The 19,265-nt window shown below is 38.1% G+C and overlaps 1 protein-coding gene across 5 annotated transcripts in view; it reads right to left on the reverse strand.

The window, feature by feature from the left end:
• The window catches only part of ITCH (itchy E3 ubiquitin protein ligase), a 118,164-nt gene that overhangs the window by 49,463 nt on the left and 49,436 nt on the right, over positions 1-19,265 (reverse strand). For all 5 annotated transcript variants that reach the window (XM_081832954.1, XM_081832950.1, XM_081832949.1 and 2 more), the window contains one exon: positions 13,373-13,418. In XM_081832954.1, the coding sequence (XP_081689080.1) occupies positions 13,373-13,418 (46 nt within the window). The remainder of the gene's footprint in view (positions 1-13,372; positions 13,419-19,265) is intronic.

Genomic DNA, 19,265 nt, shown 5'->3' on the forward strand with positions numbered 1-19,265 from the left:
GTTCCTGCTCTCGCTGTCTCTCTCTCTGTCAAATGAATAAATAAAAAGATTTTATTTATTTATTTGACAGAGAGAGACACAGCGAGAGAGGGAACACAAGCAGGGGAGTGGGAGAAGCAGGCTTCCCGCGGAGCAGGGAGCCCGATGTGGGGCTCGATCCCAGGACCCTGGGATCATGACCTGAGCCGAAGGCAAAAGCTTAACGACTGAGCCACCCAGGCGCCCCAGTTCTTAATGTTTTTAAGAAGTAATTTTTTTTTTAAAAGATAGACAACAAATGATAGAATGGACCAAAAGTAGGAAATTGAGGTTTCTAGCTCTGACTCTGCTAAGTTAGATGACCAAAGAAAAGTCACTTAATTTTTTTTTTTTAAGAGAGGGAGAGTGGGGGTGGGGCAGAGAGCGAGGGAGAGAGAATCTTTTTTTTTTTTTAAAGATTTTTTTTTTATTTATTTGAGAGAGAGAGAGACAGAGAGAGAGCATGAGAGGGGGGAGGGTCGGGAGGGTCAGAGGGAGAAGCAGACTCCCTGCCGAGCAGGGAGCCCGATGCGGGACTCTATCCCGGGACTCCAGGATCATGACCTGAGCCGAAGGCAGCCGCTTAACCAACTGAGCCACTCAGGCGCCCCGGGAGAGAGAATCTTAAACAGGCTCCATGCCCAGCAAGAAGCCCATCACTGGGCTCTATCTCACAACCCTGAGATCATGACCTGAGCCGAAATCAAGAGTCGGATGTTTAACAGACTGAGCCACCCAGGCGCCCCAGTTACTTAATCTCTTTGCACCTAGTGCTAGTCAAGTTTTAAGAATATTTGAGTAAGGAGGAACATTCAGGGCATGAGATAAATCTGTTATTACAAAGGTGCAGCAAAAATTGGACTCCAAAAATGCTATGTTCTCTTGAGGATTAAAATCTTGGGAGATTTCAACATCCATGCTGTTTACCCTTCTAACAACCTGGCCTCCGTTTCTCAACATTGTTATCCTACAACCTGGGTAATATGATGGCTCCTTAAATTTCCCTGATGCTTAGAATTGCTCCTGCTTCCTAGGTCTTTAAATTTTCAAATCTCTCTACCTACATATAGCCTTCTACTCCTTCTGCTGCCTCCTACTTTATCTGTGATTCACTCCCATCATGACCTTTAACACCCTCTATCTTCATAGTCCATCAGCTTCCTTCAAGTCCCACTTGGGCTCCACCATAGGCTACTACTTCCCCTAGTGTCTTTAATTCCTTCACTATTGCCCTACATCCCCCAGCCCCAAGCAATCTTTCCACTACAACTAATCCTTCATTTACTTTTTCTACTACTATTCTCTGGGGTCTAAAAGTAATGATGATGTTCCACTGGCAAAATCAGGTGCTATTTAGCAGAGTAAATAAAATAAACTAGTAAAAAAAAAAAAAGTACCAAATTAAAGGGGCAGTCTGTTATATAAAAGGTCCTTATAAATTTTCCACTGTAAGGAAAAGTCCAGAGGTTTTCTTTTCCAATGTCTACAAGATACAGTCTTTTCTTCCCCCCTGTTAATGTATGTGCTGCCGAGGTGAGCACTTTTTTTCCTGTTAAAAAGAAAAATCACAGCTCAAATCTCCCGGGAGCTAAACAATTAGAAATAACAGAGGACTATGACAACTTAACACCATGGATTCACTGGGATTGGTGTACTGATGTTAAAATTAACAGTAATAAAAAAAAATAATAGTAATCTGGTAGGGCAAAGGACTTTTACTAGGTGCTATACAATTAAAAAGACCTATGCAAAAGATAAAAATTAAAATTGTTTCTTGAGTCTCCATCTTCTTATCCTGGCAGACATCAGTTTCCTAAAGCTTGCTCGTTTTAGAGATTGAGGCAACAAGTGCTACAGATGACCTTATTTAACAACTTCAACTGGACTACCCACACTGCTTGGAAATCAATCATTTTCTACCTATCTAATCTACTCTTGACCACTTTCCCAATCTGTAGATGTCCCTGATGTTGCCTCTTCCCTAACATGATGATTATCTGCTATCCTTCAACTGTCTCATCTACCTTAAAACTTCTCTATTCTGAAGTGGCAGCAGGTGCCATGTCTGGCCACAAAGATGGCAGAAGCCCCTGAAGCAGGCCGAGATGGATGAGGAAGATAAGGCACTCAAGCAGAAACAGATGAGGGGCAGAAAAACTCAAGGAGCTAAAAGCAATGGCTGCGGGGAAGGGCCCCCTGGCCATAGATGGAATTAAGAAATCTGGCAAGGGGCGCCTGGGTGGCTCAGTCGTTAAGCGTCTGCCTTCGGCTCAAGTCATGATCCCAGAGTCCTGGGATCAAGCCCCACATTGGGATCCCTGCTCCGTGGGGAGTCTGCTTCTCCCTCTCCCACTCCCCCTGCTTGTGTTCCCTCTCTAGCTGTGTTTCTGTCAAATAAATAAATAAAACCTTAAAAAAAAAAGAAAGAAATCTGGCAAAAAGTAAGCTGTTTCTTGTGCCTGAGACAATGGTGTTCCTAATTCCACTCCTGTTTAAACATCTGGATTCCCTATCTGTTGTAGTATCTATTGTCAACTATAGCTAGAATAAGTCTTGTCTTAGATCCTGCTGTACATTTAAGAATAAACTTCTGTTGGGGCGCCTGGGTGGCTCAGTCGTTAAGCGTCTGCCTTTGGCTCAGGTCATGATCCCAGAGTCCTGGGATCGAGCCCCGCACCGGGCTCCCTGCTTGGCGGGAAGCCTGCTTCTCCCTCTCCCACTCCCCCTGCTTGTGTTCCCTCTCTCACTGTCTGTCAAATAAATAAAATCTTTAAAAAAAAAAAAAAGAATAAACTTCTGTTAAAAAATAATAAATAAAAAAAAATTAATCAATCGTAAAAAAATTCTCTGTGCCACTAATCATTTTCATTTCTTTGTTTCCGTTTTTTGGGGGAAATAGAAATTTCTTCACTCATTCAAGGCTAATTTGTCTGTGTGTCCTTGATTTCAGCCTATATCCTCTAGGACTTTCCATCATCATTTAACACCTTTCTTGTATCTTCCATCATCTTCCTTCTTCCAGATCTTTCCTCTCCCTTCACAAATATAATCAAACCCCTCAACCTAAAACACTTCCTCAATCCTAACTGCTCTTCAGAGCTGTTCTTTTTCTTTTTAATTTAATCTCTACACCCAATGTGGGGCTCGAACTCATGACCTCAAGATCAAGAGTCACATGCTCTACCAACTGAGCCAACCAGGTGCCACCCCAAAACTGTTTGTTCATTCTGTTCCTTATGATTTTTTGTATTTATGCAATTAATGTATTTAGTAATTTTAATTTTCCAAAGACATTCACTCTTTCAAAGTGAAAAATAACTTCTAATCATAAAAATCACCTTCCGTCCTACATTCTGGAGATCATTACCACTAAGACATGGACTCCCATTTCTTGCCAATCCTATTTCATTGGCTGTGTATGTGAGTGTTAAATGTTTCATATCTTGAGCAAATTTGTGTTTGTTTTGTTATTCATTATATACTGCACACTTCCCCCAAATTACTCAAAACCTTTTATAATATCTAATGACTACAGAATACTCCAATGTATAGACATGTCATCATTCAAACATTTTTCTTTTCTTTTGGTGGTGGTAGTGGGAGGTGGGTTTCTATTTCCTACAGACAGACTGCCAGAATAGAATACCTGGGTTAAAGTATGCAAATATTTTGAAGGCTGAAATACTGACTGCTAAATTTTTTAAAAAATATTTTCAAAGGTAATTTTCCTATCAGTTAGTTATGAAAATGCCCATTTCACCATCAAGTATGTAAATATTTTTAAGTATTTGCTAATTTGGTAAATAAAAATGTTAACGTTCAACAATATTTCATTTACAAGCCATCTGAGTTTCTTCTTCCATGAACTGTATATATCATCTGTAAATTTTTGTTTTAAGAGAACAGTTTTCCTTATTATTTGCAAGATCTTTTTACAATCTGAGGATACTAATTTATCTTTTTAAAAATATTTTATTTATTTATTTGAGAGAGAGAGAGCACGAGTGGGGGTGAGGGGCAGAGGGAGAGGGAGAAGCAGACTCTCTGCTGAGCAGGGAGCCACCCAGGCACCCCAAGAAAAATATTTATTTTAAAAGATGAGAGCATTTAATGCTGTCAAATACTGTAGAAGAGAATGAGGTCCTAGACTAACTAACTAAGCCAGGGAAAACTGGCTGTGTGTGGGGGGGGGAAAGTCAGGTTAGAGCATCAGCTTGTTCCAAGATCAAAGTAGATTCCAGTTGATTTTAAAATTGATTTCAAGGGGCGCCTTGGTGGCTCAGTTGTTAAGCATCTGCCTTCGGCTCAGGTGATGATCCCAGGATCCTGGGATCAACCCCCACATCGGGCTCCCTGCTCCGCGGGAAGCCTGCTTCTCCCTCACCCACTCCCTCTGCTTGTGTTCCCTCTCTCGCTGTGTCTCCCTCTGTCAAATAAATAAAATCTTTAAAAAATAATAATAAAGTTGATTTAAAAAAAATGAAACTATGAAATCTTTAGAAGAAAATGTGAATAGTGAACTTATTTCTAAATAAATTTAATTATATAGAAATCTAAAACTCTTCTGTATATTTTAAAATATTGAATTAAAAGGCAAATGACAGATATTTAACAGTATGAAAAACGATAAATAAGGGGCACCTGGCTGGCGCAGTCAGTTAAGTGTCTGCCTTCGGCTCAGGTCATGATCTCAGGGTCCTGGGATCGAGCCCCAAGTCGGGTTCCCTGCTCAGTGAGGAGCCTGCTTCTCCCTCTCCCTCTGCCGCTCCCCCTGCTAATGCTCTCTCGCACTCTGTGTCTCAAATAAAATCTTAAAAATAAATAAAAACATTTCTCTTAACTTCTGGGACAGTGCTTTTCTAATCTTTTACTCTCACTTCTTACCATCTCTTCTTCAGTTTGTCTTCTTTCCATTCACTAAATACAGGTTCCTATGGTTCTGTTCTTGTCTTCCTTTCCTTTTCCAGGAATTTTCCCCTAGAGTCTCAAATTCCATGATTTCAAAGATCATCTCTGAAATGATTCCCAAATCAGAATCGCTCATCTTTGTCTCATTCTCATCCTCTGGTACCAAATTATCAACTAAATGCAGGAGATCTAGAATAACTCTCCAATTCTAAAGCTACTGTTCCTCCCATGTTCTGGTTCTATGAGTGGTATTGCTATCTTCACGGAAACTCGACTTTTCTTCTCTCCTGTACCTCCTGACACTGAGTAAAGTCTCACTGATTTCACTTCTACATTCTCTCTCTCCTCTTCCAACATCAGTGCCCCAGTTCTAACCCTCCTCCTCTCTTACTGGATTACTGTAACTACTTCCTGCCTAGGTCTTCCCATCTTCACTCACCACCATATAATCCAAACTATACATGATTATCAAATAAAGTAATTTTTCAAATGGAGTTCAAATATTTTTAGAGACTTTCCTCTCCACAGAAAGATTCCATGAGCCTATACAGGTATATCTCAACAATACTGGTTCCAGATACTCCAGTATTCCAATACTACAATAGGCAAGTATTAAAGTCAATTTTTTTTGTTTCTCAGTGCATATATGTTTACACTATACTATAGTCTATTACATGTGCAACAGTATTATGTCTCAAAAAACAATGTACTTACCTTAATGTAAAAATACTTTGTTGCTAAAAAATGCTAACCATCATCCACCCTGAAAGTGATTAAAGTCTTAATCTTTCTGCTGGTTGGAGGGTCTTGCCTTGATGCTGATAGCTGCTGACTGATCAGTGTGGTGGTTCCTGAAGGTTGGGGTGGCTATGCCAATTTCTTTCTTTTTTTTTTTTTATTATTAACATATAATGTATTATTTGTTTCAGGGGTACAGGTCTGTGATTTATTAGTCTTACACAATACACAGCACTCCCCACAACACATACCCTCCCCAATGTCCATCACCCAGCCACCCCATCCCTACCACACCCCTCCATTCCAGCAACCCTCTGTTTCCTGAGATGAAGAGTCTCTTACGGTTTGTCTCCCTCTCTGGTTTTGTCCTGTTTCATTTTTAACTCTTTCCCCCTATTTGGCTGTGGCAATTTCTTAACACAACAATGAAGTTTGCTAGAACAAATGATCCTTCCTTTCACAAATGATTTCTCTGTAGCAATGCTGTTTGATACCATTTTACCAAAGTAGAACTTCTTTCAAAATTGGAATCAATCCTCTAAAACCATGCCACTGTTTTATCAACTAAGTTTATGTAATATTCTACATCTTTTGTTGTCATTTCAACAATCTGCACAGCATCTTTACCAGGAGTGGATTCGATCTCAAGAAACCCCCTTTCTTTACTCATCCATAAGAAAAACTCCTCGTCTATTTAAGTTTTATCATGAGATTGCAGCAATTCAGTCACATCTTCAGGCTCTGATTCTAATTCTAGCTCTCTTGCTATTTCCACCACGTTTGCAATTACTTCCTCCACTGAAGTCTCAAACCCCTCAAAGTCATCCATGAGGATTGGAATCAATTTTTTTCAAACTTCTGTTAATGTTGATATTGTGACCTCCCATGAATCACAAATGTTTCTAATGGCATTTGAATGTTTAATCCTGTCCAGAGGTTATCAATTTATGTTGCCCAGATCCATCAGAGAAATCACTATCTACAGCAGTCATTAAGAAATACATTAAGAAATGTATTTCTTGGGATGCCTGGGTTGCAAGGTAGGTTAAACATCTGACTCTTGGTTTCAGCTCAGGTTGTGATCTCATGTTCATGAAACAGAACCCCCCATTGGGCTCCATGCTCAGCGTGGAGTCTGCTTGAGATTCTTTCCCCACTCTCTCTGCCCCTCCCGTTCGTGTGCACTCTCTCTCTCTCTGAAATAAATCTTAAAAAAAAAAAGAAATTATTTCTTAAATAATAAAACCTGAGAAGTCAAAATTACTCCTGGATCCATGGGCTACAGAATGGATGCTGTGTTAGCAGGCATGGAAACATTAATCTTGTTGTATATCTCCATTAGAGCTCTTGGGTGACAGGTGCATTGCCAATGAGCAGTAACATTTGCAAGGAATCTATTTTCTGAGCAGTAGGTCTCAAGAGTGGGCTTTAAATATTCAAAAAACCTTGTAAACAGATGCACTGTCATCCAGGTTTTGTTGTTGTTTATAGAGCACAGGCAAAGTAAATTTATCATTAATTCTTAAGGGCCCTAGGATTTTTGGAATGGCCAATGAGCACTGCCTTCAACTTAAAGTCACCAGCTGCATTAGCCCCTAGCAAGAGAGTCAGCCTGCCCTTTGAAGCTCTGAAGCCAGGCACTAACTTCCTTCCAGCTATGACAGTCTTAGTTGGCATTTTCTTCCAATATAAGGCTGTTTCGTCTATATTGAAAATCTGTTGTTTAGTGTAGCCACTTTCATGAATTAGTCAGATTTTCTGGATAACTTGCTGCGGCTTCTACATCAGCACTTGCTGCTTCACTTTGTACTTTTATGATGATGGATATGGCTCCTTTCCTTAAACCTTATGAACCAACCACCACTCACTTCAAACTTTTCTTCTGCAGCTTCCTCACTTCTCTCAGCCTTCATAGACTTGAAGAGAGTTAGGGCCTTGCTCTGAATTAAGCTTTGGCTTAAGGGAATGTTGTAGCTGGTTTGATCTTCTATCCAGACTACTAAAATGTTCTCCATATCAACAATAAGGCTGTTTTGCTTTCTTATCATTTGTGTGTTCACTGAAATAGCACTTTTAATTTCCTTCAAGAACTTTTCCTTTGCACTCACAACTTGACTATCTGGTGCAAGAGCCCTAGCTTCTGGCCTATCTTTGCTTTCAAAATGCCTTCCTCGCTAAGCTTAATCATTTCTAGTTTTTGATTTAAAGTGAGAGACATGCAATTCTTCCTTTCACTTGAGTACTTAGAGGCCACTGTAGGGTTATTAACTGGCCTAACTGTCATAACTCCAGGAATAAGGAGGCCCAAAGAGAGGGAGAGAGAGAGGGAAAAGCCTGTCAGTGGAGCAGTCAACACACACACAACATTTATCAGTTAAGTTCACCATCTTATATGGGCACAGTCTGTGGTACCCCAAAACAATTATAATTGTAACATCAAAGATCACTGATCCCAGATCACCACTACAAATATAATAACGAAAAAGTCTGAAATAGTGCAAGAATTACCAAAATGTGAGTGACACAAGTGAGTGAATGCTGTTAAAAATAACGGTGCTGATAGATTTGCTCGCTGCAAGGTTGCCACAACCCTTCAATTTGTGAAAAACAAAATATTTGCAAAGCACAACAAAATGAAGTATGTCTGTATTTATAAACCAAAATCTCCATCTGGCCCCAACCTATGTAACATTAAAAATAACTAACATTGGGCGCCTGGGTGGCTCAGTTGGTTAAGCGACTGCCTTCGGCTCAGGTCATGATCCTGGAGTCCCTGGATCGAGTCCCGCATCGGGCTCCCTGCTCGGCAGGGAGTCTGCTTCGTCCTCTGACCCTATCCCCTCTCACGTGTTCTCTCTCTCTCAAATAAATAAATAAAATCTTTAAAAAAAAAATAACTAACATTTATTGAGGGCTAAGCACTTACGTGATTTAAAAAAAAAAAAAAAAGTCCCACTTTAGGTCACAGTAAAGCATAACAATTATGAATTGAGGCTCTGAAGGTCAGGCAATCCCAGGTTCAACTATGCTACCACAACATTAACTCAGGTAAGTTCCTTTCCCTTTCTAAGCCTCAGTTTTCTGATCACCCATAAAAATGATACATACCTACCTACTTCATAAAAATGTTCAAGATTCATTGAAATGACAGGAAACATGCTCAACATACGGCCTGACATATAAGAGGCAATAAAGACTAACTGGTTGATGCTACTCTCAAATTCACCACCTGCCAGCTTCCCTTTCAATTACTCTATTTTTAGCTATTTATGCATGCTGTGACTGAAGATTTCCAACAAAACACCCTGTGTTGTTCCCCCTCTCCATAACTGTTTTTCTTCCTTCCACCTAGAACGCCTTCCCCTCTCCAATTCCCCAAAGCATGCAAAGCCAAATTATAATTATGCTTTATGGTCTTACGTCAAATGCCATTTCTTTCATGAAGCTTTTAAAAGTTTTATATACTGATAATAAACATTTTTTTAAAACCATCATGCACTGGGCGCCTGGGCGGCTCAGTCGGTTGGGCGACTGCCTTCAGCTCGGGTCATGATCCCAGGGTCCTGGGATTGAGCCCCACATCAGGCTCCCTGCTCAGCAGAGAGCCTGCTTCTCCCTCTCCCTCTGCCTGCCGCTCTGCCTACTTGTGCTCTCTCTCTGTCAAATAAATAAATAAAATCTTTAAAAAAATAAAAAAATAAAACCATCATGCATTATTTTCTTATAATAAACAAAAATTTTTAAAGTTCAACAAAAGAAACAAGATTCAAACTAGTTCTAAAGTAAAAGAGTATGAGATTAAGGCAGAATGACAATTCTGCAAGGCAGGATTTTCAAGAAATAGACTTCGTTACATAACAAAAAATTTCCCATAATATTTTGTTGTAATCTAAGAAATAGCTCTATGTCTAACCATAGTGGTTCTCAAAGTATATGGCCTGGTCTAACATCATCAGCATCAACTGGAAAAATGAGCACAAATCTTGAGCCCAAACCTAGACAGAGCAAATTGGAAACTGGAGATAAGACACAATCTGTGGTTGAACAAGTCTCCCAGGTGATTCTGATGCACTCGGAAGTGTGAGAAACACAGCCACACTAAATTGCACTGGTGGTTTATTTCAGTTCCTTTAATAAGTGGGTATATGAAACTAAAACCTGAAATGGATTTTGAAAACCAACATGGAAACCTATACGGTATACAGAATTGTCAGTGTGAACTTACCACCACCAACTGTCTTTTAAAAGGAATTAGTTACAAAGTATGTGCTTTACTATGGCTTTGTTCCTCTGCTCCACAATCTTACAAACCTCTCCTTATCTCATCATATGTATATATCTAACTTACACATAAGCCTGGATGTTTATGGACAGGATAAAGAACCCTGGAGAACCAAGATGCTAATACAATAAGGTCATAACAGTCAGGAAGGTACTTCTAATAACAAAATCTTGAATACTAGGCACTGATCATCTTGAACTTCATAAAAATGATAGAAGACAACACTGAGAAACATAAAACATCCAGACATGTTACAGAGAAAAGCAGACTAACAACACTATATTCACAATATACACAGTGCCTGAATTAGTACAAAAAAGTAAAATAACCTAAGGTTGTTTAGTCATCTTCCTAAATGATAACTGGGGCAATGAATTGGAGGAGAGGGGCACAAAGCCCTTGTCCACTGGGTATATATATTGCCCTGCTTTTTAATCTTATAGTTAAGAAGTTTGCAAATAAAAGCAAAGGGGAAAAGCCAGTCGTGGCCATGATTATTGTGGAGTAACATTCAAAAATATTTGACAATTTACAAAATGCTTTTCAAACCCATCACCTCGGAGGTATGCTCTCTGGAATAAAAGCTAATGCAAAGGAATTCATGCTTAACACAAAAGACAGGCTCAAAGATTAGTCTGGCAATCTCAAAAACCTATAAGATACTATTCCTCAGATTATTTATGACAGTGATTCACTTGGGAAGATGTAAAGCACTGATTAAATAAATGGCATGAAGCTAGGCTCTAGGTACGCCTTTGCAAGAAATTTATAGTTGTCTAGAGTAGTTTCATAAAGTATTTTAAGAATGAGATTTGTAGGGGCACCTGGCTGGCTCAGTTAGTAGAGCAAGTGACTCTTGATCTCCGGGTTGTAAATCTGAGCCCCACATTGGGTGTAAAGATTACTTAAAAAATTTAAAAAAAAAAGATACTTGCAAAAAAAGAAACAAAATGACTTAACCTTTCAAGAAGCATACAAAATTCTATCACATTCTCACTAATGGAAAATAAGGATTTATTATGCAAAAGAGTTCTCAACTTATGAATGCAAACAAACATTAAAACATTATTATGCAGAAATTTTCAGGAATTCAAAAAACTTCTATTAAACATATAACTATAAAGAGGCACAAAAGGCTTATGTTGTCTTCCAGTCTACAGAGATATTTATATAATTTTAAAAACCTTTTCTATTGCTTTTTAATCACACTGAGCAAGAAAAGCAGTTATTATTGGGGTGCCTGGGTTCAGCTGGTTACGCGTCAGACTCTTGATTTCAGCTCAGGTCATGATCTCAGGGTTCTGAGATTGAGCCCTGCATTGCTGGGCTCCACACTGGGCATGGAGTCTGCTTAAAATTCTCTCTCTCCCTCAGTTCCTCCCACCCTTCTCCCTTAAAAGAAATATATAAATAAATAAAGCAGTTACTAATCCCTGAACAAGATGTTACTAGTTCTTAATATTTCACCTCTTGTGAGATTAGTATGAGAGATGAGTCTTTGTCGCAGGAGTGACTCTGAAGGTAGATCTCTATTAGATAAAAGACAATAGTTTCATATACTTTAATTTCCCCAAAGATCTTGCTGAGTTGTCTTTTCCTTTAACTTTTTATTATGAAATTTTCCATACATCACAAAAGTAGACAGACCTAGTACAACAAACTCCCTATCAACTCAGCTTCAACAACCATCAACATTTTGTTCTACTTGCTCCACCTCTTCTCTCCTGCAACACTTGATGCTCTAATACCTCATCTCTTGGGATATTTTCCCTTATGTTCTGTGATACTGCTTTTCTATTCTTCTCCTCTGATCACGACTTCTGTGGTTCATCATCTTCCTACTCACTGCTTACTCAGTTTCGGAAAAACAAAGAATTCAATGGGATTTTGTAACTCTTTAAGATACATTACTTACTGCTTTAAGACTAGAAGCATTTCCTTTCCTAAGTTTATCTCTGATAATCAGCTTCTAGGATAACTACTAAACACTTAAAAGTTTAAGTCAGGGGGCACCTGGGTGGCTCAGTCCATTAAGTGGCTGGGCCGACTCTTGATTTTGGCTCAGATCATGATCTCAGGGTCCTAGGATGAAGCCCTGCGTCAGGCTCTGTGCTCAGCTGGGAGTCTGCTTAAGATTTTCTCTCTCTCTCTCAAATAATCTTTGAAAAAAATTTTAAAATAAAAGTTTAAGTCAGTTAACACAACCCAAGGCATTCAACCTTTTTCAGGCCCCAGACCTCAAGGCAGATAGGTACATGAAAGTACTGAATCTACTGGCACCTGGCTGGCTCAGTCAGAAGAGCATTTGACTCTTAATCTGGGCATCATGAGTTTGAGCCCCATATTGGGTACAGAGATTACTAAAAAAAAATAAGTAAATAAACTTAAAAAAAAAAAGTGCTGGGGCGCCTGGGTGGCTCAGTTGGTTAAATGTCTGCCTTGGGCTCAGGTCATGATCTTTTGGTCCTGGGATTGAGCCCGCATCATCAGGCTCCATATTCAGTGGGGCGTCTGCTTGCATCTGCCCTGTACCCCTCCTTCCCTCCCCCCACACCCCCCACTCATGCTAGCTCTCTCTCTCAAATAAATAAAATCTTAAAAAAAAAATGTGCTGAATCTAGGGTAATAGTGAACAGCTGGTACAAATCTCTGCTCCTTCTAACAAAGGCCCAAAAGATACCATAGATCATGACGACCTTCCCATATACCAAAAGCTTATATCCCAGCTTTCCTAGAAAAAAAATTTAACAGTCCAGTGATGGCCCTAGGATTCTGAACTCCCTGCTATTGGAAAAGTGCCAATATATTCACTTTCTACAAGCTGAAGGAAATACTAGCAATTCAGGTATCCCTGGCCTACTCTGGAGAACTGCAATCAGATGAGTTAAGAGTCCTGAAACATTCAGATATTTCCTTTCTTACCCTGAGCCCTGAATTTTTTTTAAAAGACGTTATTTATTTATTTTTTTAACTAATCTCTACACCTAATGTGGGGCTCAAACTCACAACCCTGAGATCAAGAGTTGCATACTCCAGGGGCGCCTGGGTGGCTCAGTCGTTGGGCGTCTGCCTTTGGCTCAGGTCATGGTCCCAGGGTCCTGGGATCAAGCCCCGCATCGGGCTCCCTGCTCGGTGGGAAGCCTGCTTCTCCCTCCCTCACTCCCCTCTGCTTGTGTTCCCTCTCTCACTGTGTCTCTCTCTGTCAAATAAATAAATAAAATCTTTAAAAAAAAAAAAAAAAAGAGTTGCATACTCCAGCCATTCAGCCAGCCAAGAGCCCCTGAGCTTTGAATTTTTTGACCCTTGTTTATTTTTATAACAGTCTGAACTTTTGTTTTAGTCAAACTAAAATTTTGACTACAATTAATATTCGTTCTCCCTTGTCTCTTCTTATATTCTGTGGTAAAGCAACAAGTGAACTCTTACCTTGTTTCATCCTTGGGTCTGGAGCCATCATCATTCTGTGAAGCACCTTTAACATCAATAAAATTTACACAGAAAATGAAATTCAAAAAGTGGTTTTCACCTTCTTCCTAAACATGCAAAGCCTTTCATTAAATCTTGTAGAACATACTATAACTTAAATTTCAACATGATAAAAAGAAAATTTCAACATGATATTTAAAAGGAAAATGTGATAAATGTTCATGTGACTGAAATTAGAAAAGTTTTACCAAAATGTTGTGTCAATGCTGATTATGTGTAAGAGAGGTTAATTAGTGAAGGTACTATTACTCATGTCCTACTTCTGCCTTTTGAAATATATGTTTGCTTGATTCTAATTCAAATCTAATACTTCAGCCATCTTTTATATTCCAAGTATCTCACAAAAAATTCTGATTACCATCAGGATGATGGATAAAACAGATTGTGAAAATAAAAAAACTAGTAACATCTCTCTTATGCAAGGGCCTGGCAAACAACTTCAAGAATGGGAAAGGCACCAATTAATTTCAAAGTGGCAAATTAATGTCACAAATTTCACACTTTCTTCCAATTTTATTCATGGAAAATATTCTGAGGATTCAGTAAGGGACTGTGCACTATAAAAGTAATAAAGAGTAGGCATAGTGATCGCAGCAAAAATAGTAAGCAGAGAAGGAAAAACTATAAAATGCAGAAACAAGAATTCAAGCTTAACAGTCTACATCAATGTAGTTAAAGAATAGTCCCTAAATACAGTCATAGTTTTAAACAGTAAAATCATCACTATTATTGCTCCAAAGCATAATTAATGGATTAGTTCATTTAAAAAATGTTGAATCACCACTACACTATACCGCCTCAGCAAGGTTGGCAGGTATAACATCTTGTCTAGAAATATTACATTAAAAAAAGTGGGGGCATAAAAGATACAGCATAAGGAAATACAGTCAATAGTATTTTACTATTTTTTACCATACAACAAAATGGTATGGTAACAAAATATCCAGGAAAAAACAAATTTTTGGAGATAAAATAGATTAGTGGTTGCATGGGGTTAGAGGTAAGAACAGAATTTTGTGTAAATAAGTTAAGAGGGATCTTACCAGGGGGATGAAAACGTTCTAATCCTGATTTACAGTAATGGCTGGACCACTCAGTTAAATTACTAAAAATCATTAAATTGTAGACTTGCAATGAATGCATTTTATGAAATATAAAATACACTTCAATAAAGCTGTTAAAAACGGTTTTAAAAACATGGTACAATGAAATGCACTTTAGCTAAAAAGGGCACATTTCAGTTTTACAAGAATTATTTTTATATAGAATATATTCACCTACAATAGCTGATGAGACAAATGAAATCAGAAAAGGAAATAAAAATATACAGCATTAGTTACTACAATCAGTCATTTAGTATCCCACTTTTCTCAAAAATTAAGAAAATCATTTGGAATATTCTATTTAAATCTACCAATAAGTGCCACTTCTAAACTTCTTTTATTACACAGAGGCATAGTGTTTAATCACAAGGACTTTGAGGCCAGACTGCCTGGTCTGTATCGTAGCTTCATCATGTACTAACTTCACGACCTTAGAAAAGTACACTTGATTTTCCTGTGCCTTTTACCTCACATATAAAATGGGAAGAATAAGGACACCTACTTCATAGAATAGTTGTGAGGATTAAGCATAAATATTTAGAACAGTGCCCAGCACATAAGCACTCCATAAATATTAGCTATTACTGTTTCTCAAAATTTACATTTCATCAGTATGTATAGACAAGGGCCATTTTTGTTCAATCTTTTATTTCACTTCAATACAGAGGTGAAGCCATAACTATGAAATGTATGGCGTAAATTAAATAGACCTAATCCTGTGTTTCCAGAGAATAGTTTTGTTTTTGTTTTTTTTAAAGATTTTTTTTTTTTTTAATTTATTTATTTGACAGAGAGTGAGACAGCAAGAGAGGGAACACAAGCAGGGGGAGTGGGAGAGGGAGAAGCAGGCTTCCCGCCGAGCAAGGAGCCCAATGCCAGGCTCAATCCCAGGACCCTGGGATCATGACCTGAGCCGAAGGCAGACGCTTAACAACTGAGCCACCCAGGCACCCCGAGAATAGTTTTTTTAAAAGACACAAAATATCTGACACTTACACAATGAATGTCCAAGAAGGAAACAATGACCATACTTAAAAGTTTGCATTTTATAAATGTATTGTTCTTTTAAAGTATTCCTGCTCCAAATTTCCTCAACAAAAAATGGGATTTCTAAATGCACACATTTTACCCACAGGACACTTTGGAAGAAGATCTACAAAGATCTCTTCTATTCAGGGAGCTATTCAAAAGGGCTTTCCTGCCACAAAATAATAGCTGGTAGATGAAGCAATTTAACACACTGTTCTATTTCCTGAGTGCCTAGCAATCTTAAAAGCAAAACAAACAAACAAGTGAACAGATACTAGAGCTGGAACAGGGTGCAGGAAGCAAATATGAAAAAAAAAAAAAAAAAGTTATCCTGATGGCTATTATCAGCTCTGAGATGGATCAGAAACAAAGGCTTGGGATCCTGTAAAGGAGCTGAAGTGTTCCCAGGTATGCAGCATACCCTGGCACTAGCAGAAGCTAAAGAAACTTTCTCTGGGGCAATTAATCCCCAGTTTAGGCCACTGATTCCCAAAGACAGTAATAAAAAATAAACTGGCAATCAAAGAGTAGCAAAAACATAAGAAAACAAGCCTCAATGAAGGAGAGACATAAAAACATATCCCCAAAGATTTCTGATATTGGAATTTCTTTATATATATATATATATATATATATATTGGAATTTTCAAATGAATATAAAAAAAACTGTATCAAAAGAAAATTAACAAGCAAAAAACAAGAAACTATCAAACAAGCACCAGCAATTCCATTCCTAGAAATATACCCAAGAGAAATGAAAACATGTGCACAAAGAAACTTGCACACAAATGTTTATAGCATCATTATTTATGACTCATTAAAGGCAAAAGGTGGAAAATTTTAAGTCACATGTCCACCACTGGAAAAAAGGATAAACAAACTGTGGCATATACTACTCAGCTGCAAAAAAGGAAGAACTGATACATGCTTCAACTTGGATAAACCTCGAAAACAACATGCTAAGAATCCAGACATGAAAGGTCACGTACCCTCTGAGAAACAAACTGAGGGTTCTAGAGGGGAGGGATGGGTTAGCCTGGTGATGGGTATTAAGGAGGGCACGTTCTGCATGGAGCACTGGGTGCTATATGCAAACAATGAATCATGGAACACTACATCAAAAACTAATGATGTAATGTATGGTGATTAACATAACATAAAAAAAAAAAAAAAAAGGTCACGTACTGTATGATTCCTTCTTTATAATATACCCAGAATAGGCAAATCCACAGAAACAGAAAGCAGATTAGTGTTTACCAGGTGATGGGGGTGGGGGGGGAGAAGTGATTATAGAATGGACAATGGTTCATTTTTCTGGGGTGATGACAAAGTTTTGAAATTAGAAGTGGTAGGTACTATCATTATGAATATACTAATGCCACTGAATTGTATACTTTATGAGGTTAATTGTATGTTGTGTAAATTTCACCTCAATTAAAAGAATCACAAGAAAAACAGTCATATTTGAAGAAAAAATAAGTGCTATAAAGCTGAAAATGCACATATCAATATGTACCAACAATTCCATTCCCAAGTATACACCCTACACAGACTCTTCAACCTGTGTACCAGGAGACATATAAATGTATAAATGCAGAAATATTCAATCTATGACTGTCCATAATGGCAAAAAACTGGGAAGAAACCAAATGGCTTTTGACATAAAAATGGATAAATTGTGGTATATTCACCTAATAGATTATTATACAGCAATGAAAGTAAGTTACAGATACAGTAATATGGATAAGTCTTAAAAGGCAAAATCTATTTTTATAGAGCTCAAAAAAAGGGAAAGTAATACACTGTTTAGGGACATGCATATGCATTAAAAAAAATTTTTAGGGGCACCTGGCTGGCTTAGTCAGATTACTTAATAAAAAAATCTTTAAAAATTTTTTTAAGCAAGGATGTGATAAAATCAAAATTCAGAGGAGTGATTATCTGTAGGGGAAAGATAAGGAATGCTACAGGGAGGAAAATACAGGTGGATGCAATGATGTTAATATTCTCATTTCTAAGCTGTGTGGTAGTTCATGTGTGCATAATCTCTATTACGTGTTTATATATCACACATAATAAATACAAGAATATATGTTATATATGAGATGTTTTATATACATGTTACATATGAGAATATAAATTGAAGTGCTTTGTAAATTGTAAAAATGGATGAAAAACACAGCAAAATCTTACTCTAAACCAACAATGATCATATTATACCCTTAATACTTGGATTTTTTGGTTTTGTTTTTCAGGATTTCAAATATTTTATTATAGGAAAAAACTTAGGAAAAGGATGGTATCCTTTTCTGGTTTTATTCATTTGGTAAACAAGTATTTATTAAGCATCTACTTGTGTCAGCCCTTCTAAACACTGGGAAAACATTCAGGGAAACAGAAAAACAACCCTTATCCTCATGAAGCTCACACTAAACTAAATATATTAAAGTTACACATAATGTAAAATATAATAGAAGGCAGAAACAGAATAGGAAATAGAATTTTTCTATGGAGAAAAGTGAGACAGGACTTGATGAGAGGGCTGTCGAAACATTAGACAGATGGCTGGGAAAGACCTTGCAGAGAGGGTGACGTTCAAGTGAATCACAAGGAATACTGAAGGAAGAGAGCTCAAGCCGACAGAAGGAAACTGTAATGGCCCTAAAGCAGGCGTGTTCCTGGCGTGTTCAAGAAACCACAAGGAGAGTGGTGTCACTCAAGAAAATTGCATAAGAGAATAAGAGATTAAGCCATCAATGTAGAAGAGCTTTGGATGTGGGGCCACAATAGGCCTTATAGACTTTTAAGGTGCTATAGAAAATCACTGGGAGCTTGGGGCAGGCATCTGACAAGGTCTGTCTCATGTTTTCAAAAAACTACTCTGTCTGTGCATTAAAAAAAAAAAAGACCAAGGGAGAATAGGGGTGGACATCACTCTCCAGCCTTCTTTTCCTGCTCTGTGCCCCACAGGGGTAACTGTAGGACATATATTAACCACTAATTGGCTTCTTTGGCTCTGGCTTGCATTGGGTTCAACTAATGAGACACAGGGGAGATTGGGAGGAGACTAAGATTTATCTCTTTATTACCCTCTTCTGCTGTTTCAATACTTGGATTTTAAAGTAGAACTAGTGGAAAGTTTTCTTGGCTTCTTGAAGAGGGCAAACTCATTAATGTTCTGAGCATACATAAAAAAACAGTCAAAGGTAAGTCAAGTAAGTTTCCCTCCATAAAATCATTAGTTGGTGCCCAGACCCCACTGAGATCTAGTAATTTCAAATAATATTTGGGAAAGCAAAAAATTTAAGCTAGTTTCTTAGAATTTATTATACTGATAAGAAAACATTATAGATATATTCATATAAAAATCGCTATTTATATTAAAATTAAAAGGAACCACAAAAAAAACTAGAGTCTAACACAAGAAAGTAAGATAAAGTCAAAATGGAATGGAACACACAATAAGAAGCAAAGGTCAGGGCGCCTGGGTGGCTCAGTCGGTTAAGCGTCTGCCTTTGGCTCAGGTCATGATCCCAGGGTCCTGGGTTCGAGCCCTGCATCTGGCTCCCTGCTCAGCAGGAAGCCTGCTGTTCCCTCTCCCACTCCCCCTGCTTGTGTTCCCTCTCGTTGTGTCTCTCTCTGTCAAATAAATAAATAAAATCTTAAAAAAAAAAAAAAAGAACCAAAGGTCGCATGTGTGA

The sequence above is a fragment of the Leptonychotes weddellii genome, chromosome 10, assembly GCF_054177405.1.
Source record: "Leptonychotes weddellii isolate Sample4059 chromosome 10, ASM5417740v2, whole genome shotgun sequence".
In the NCBI taxonomy this organism is placed as follows: Eukaryota; Metazoa; Chordata; class Mammalia; order Carnivora; family Phocidae; genus Leptonychotes; species Leptonychotes weddellii.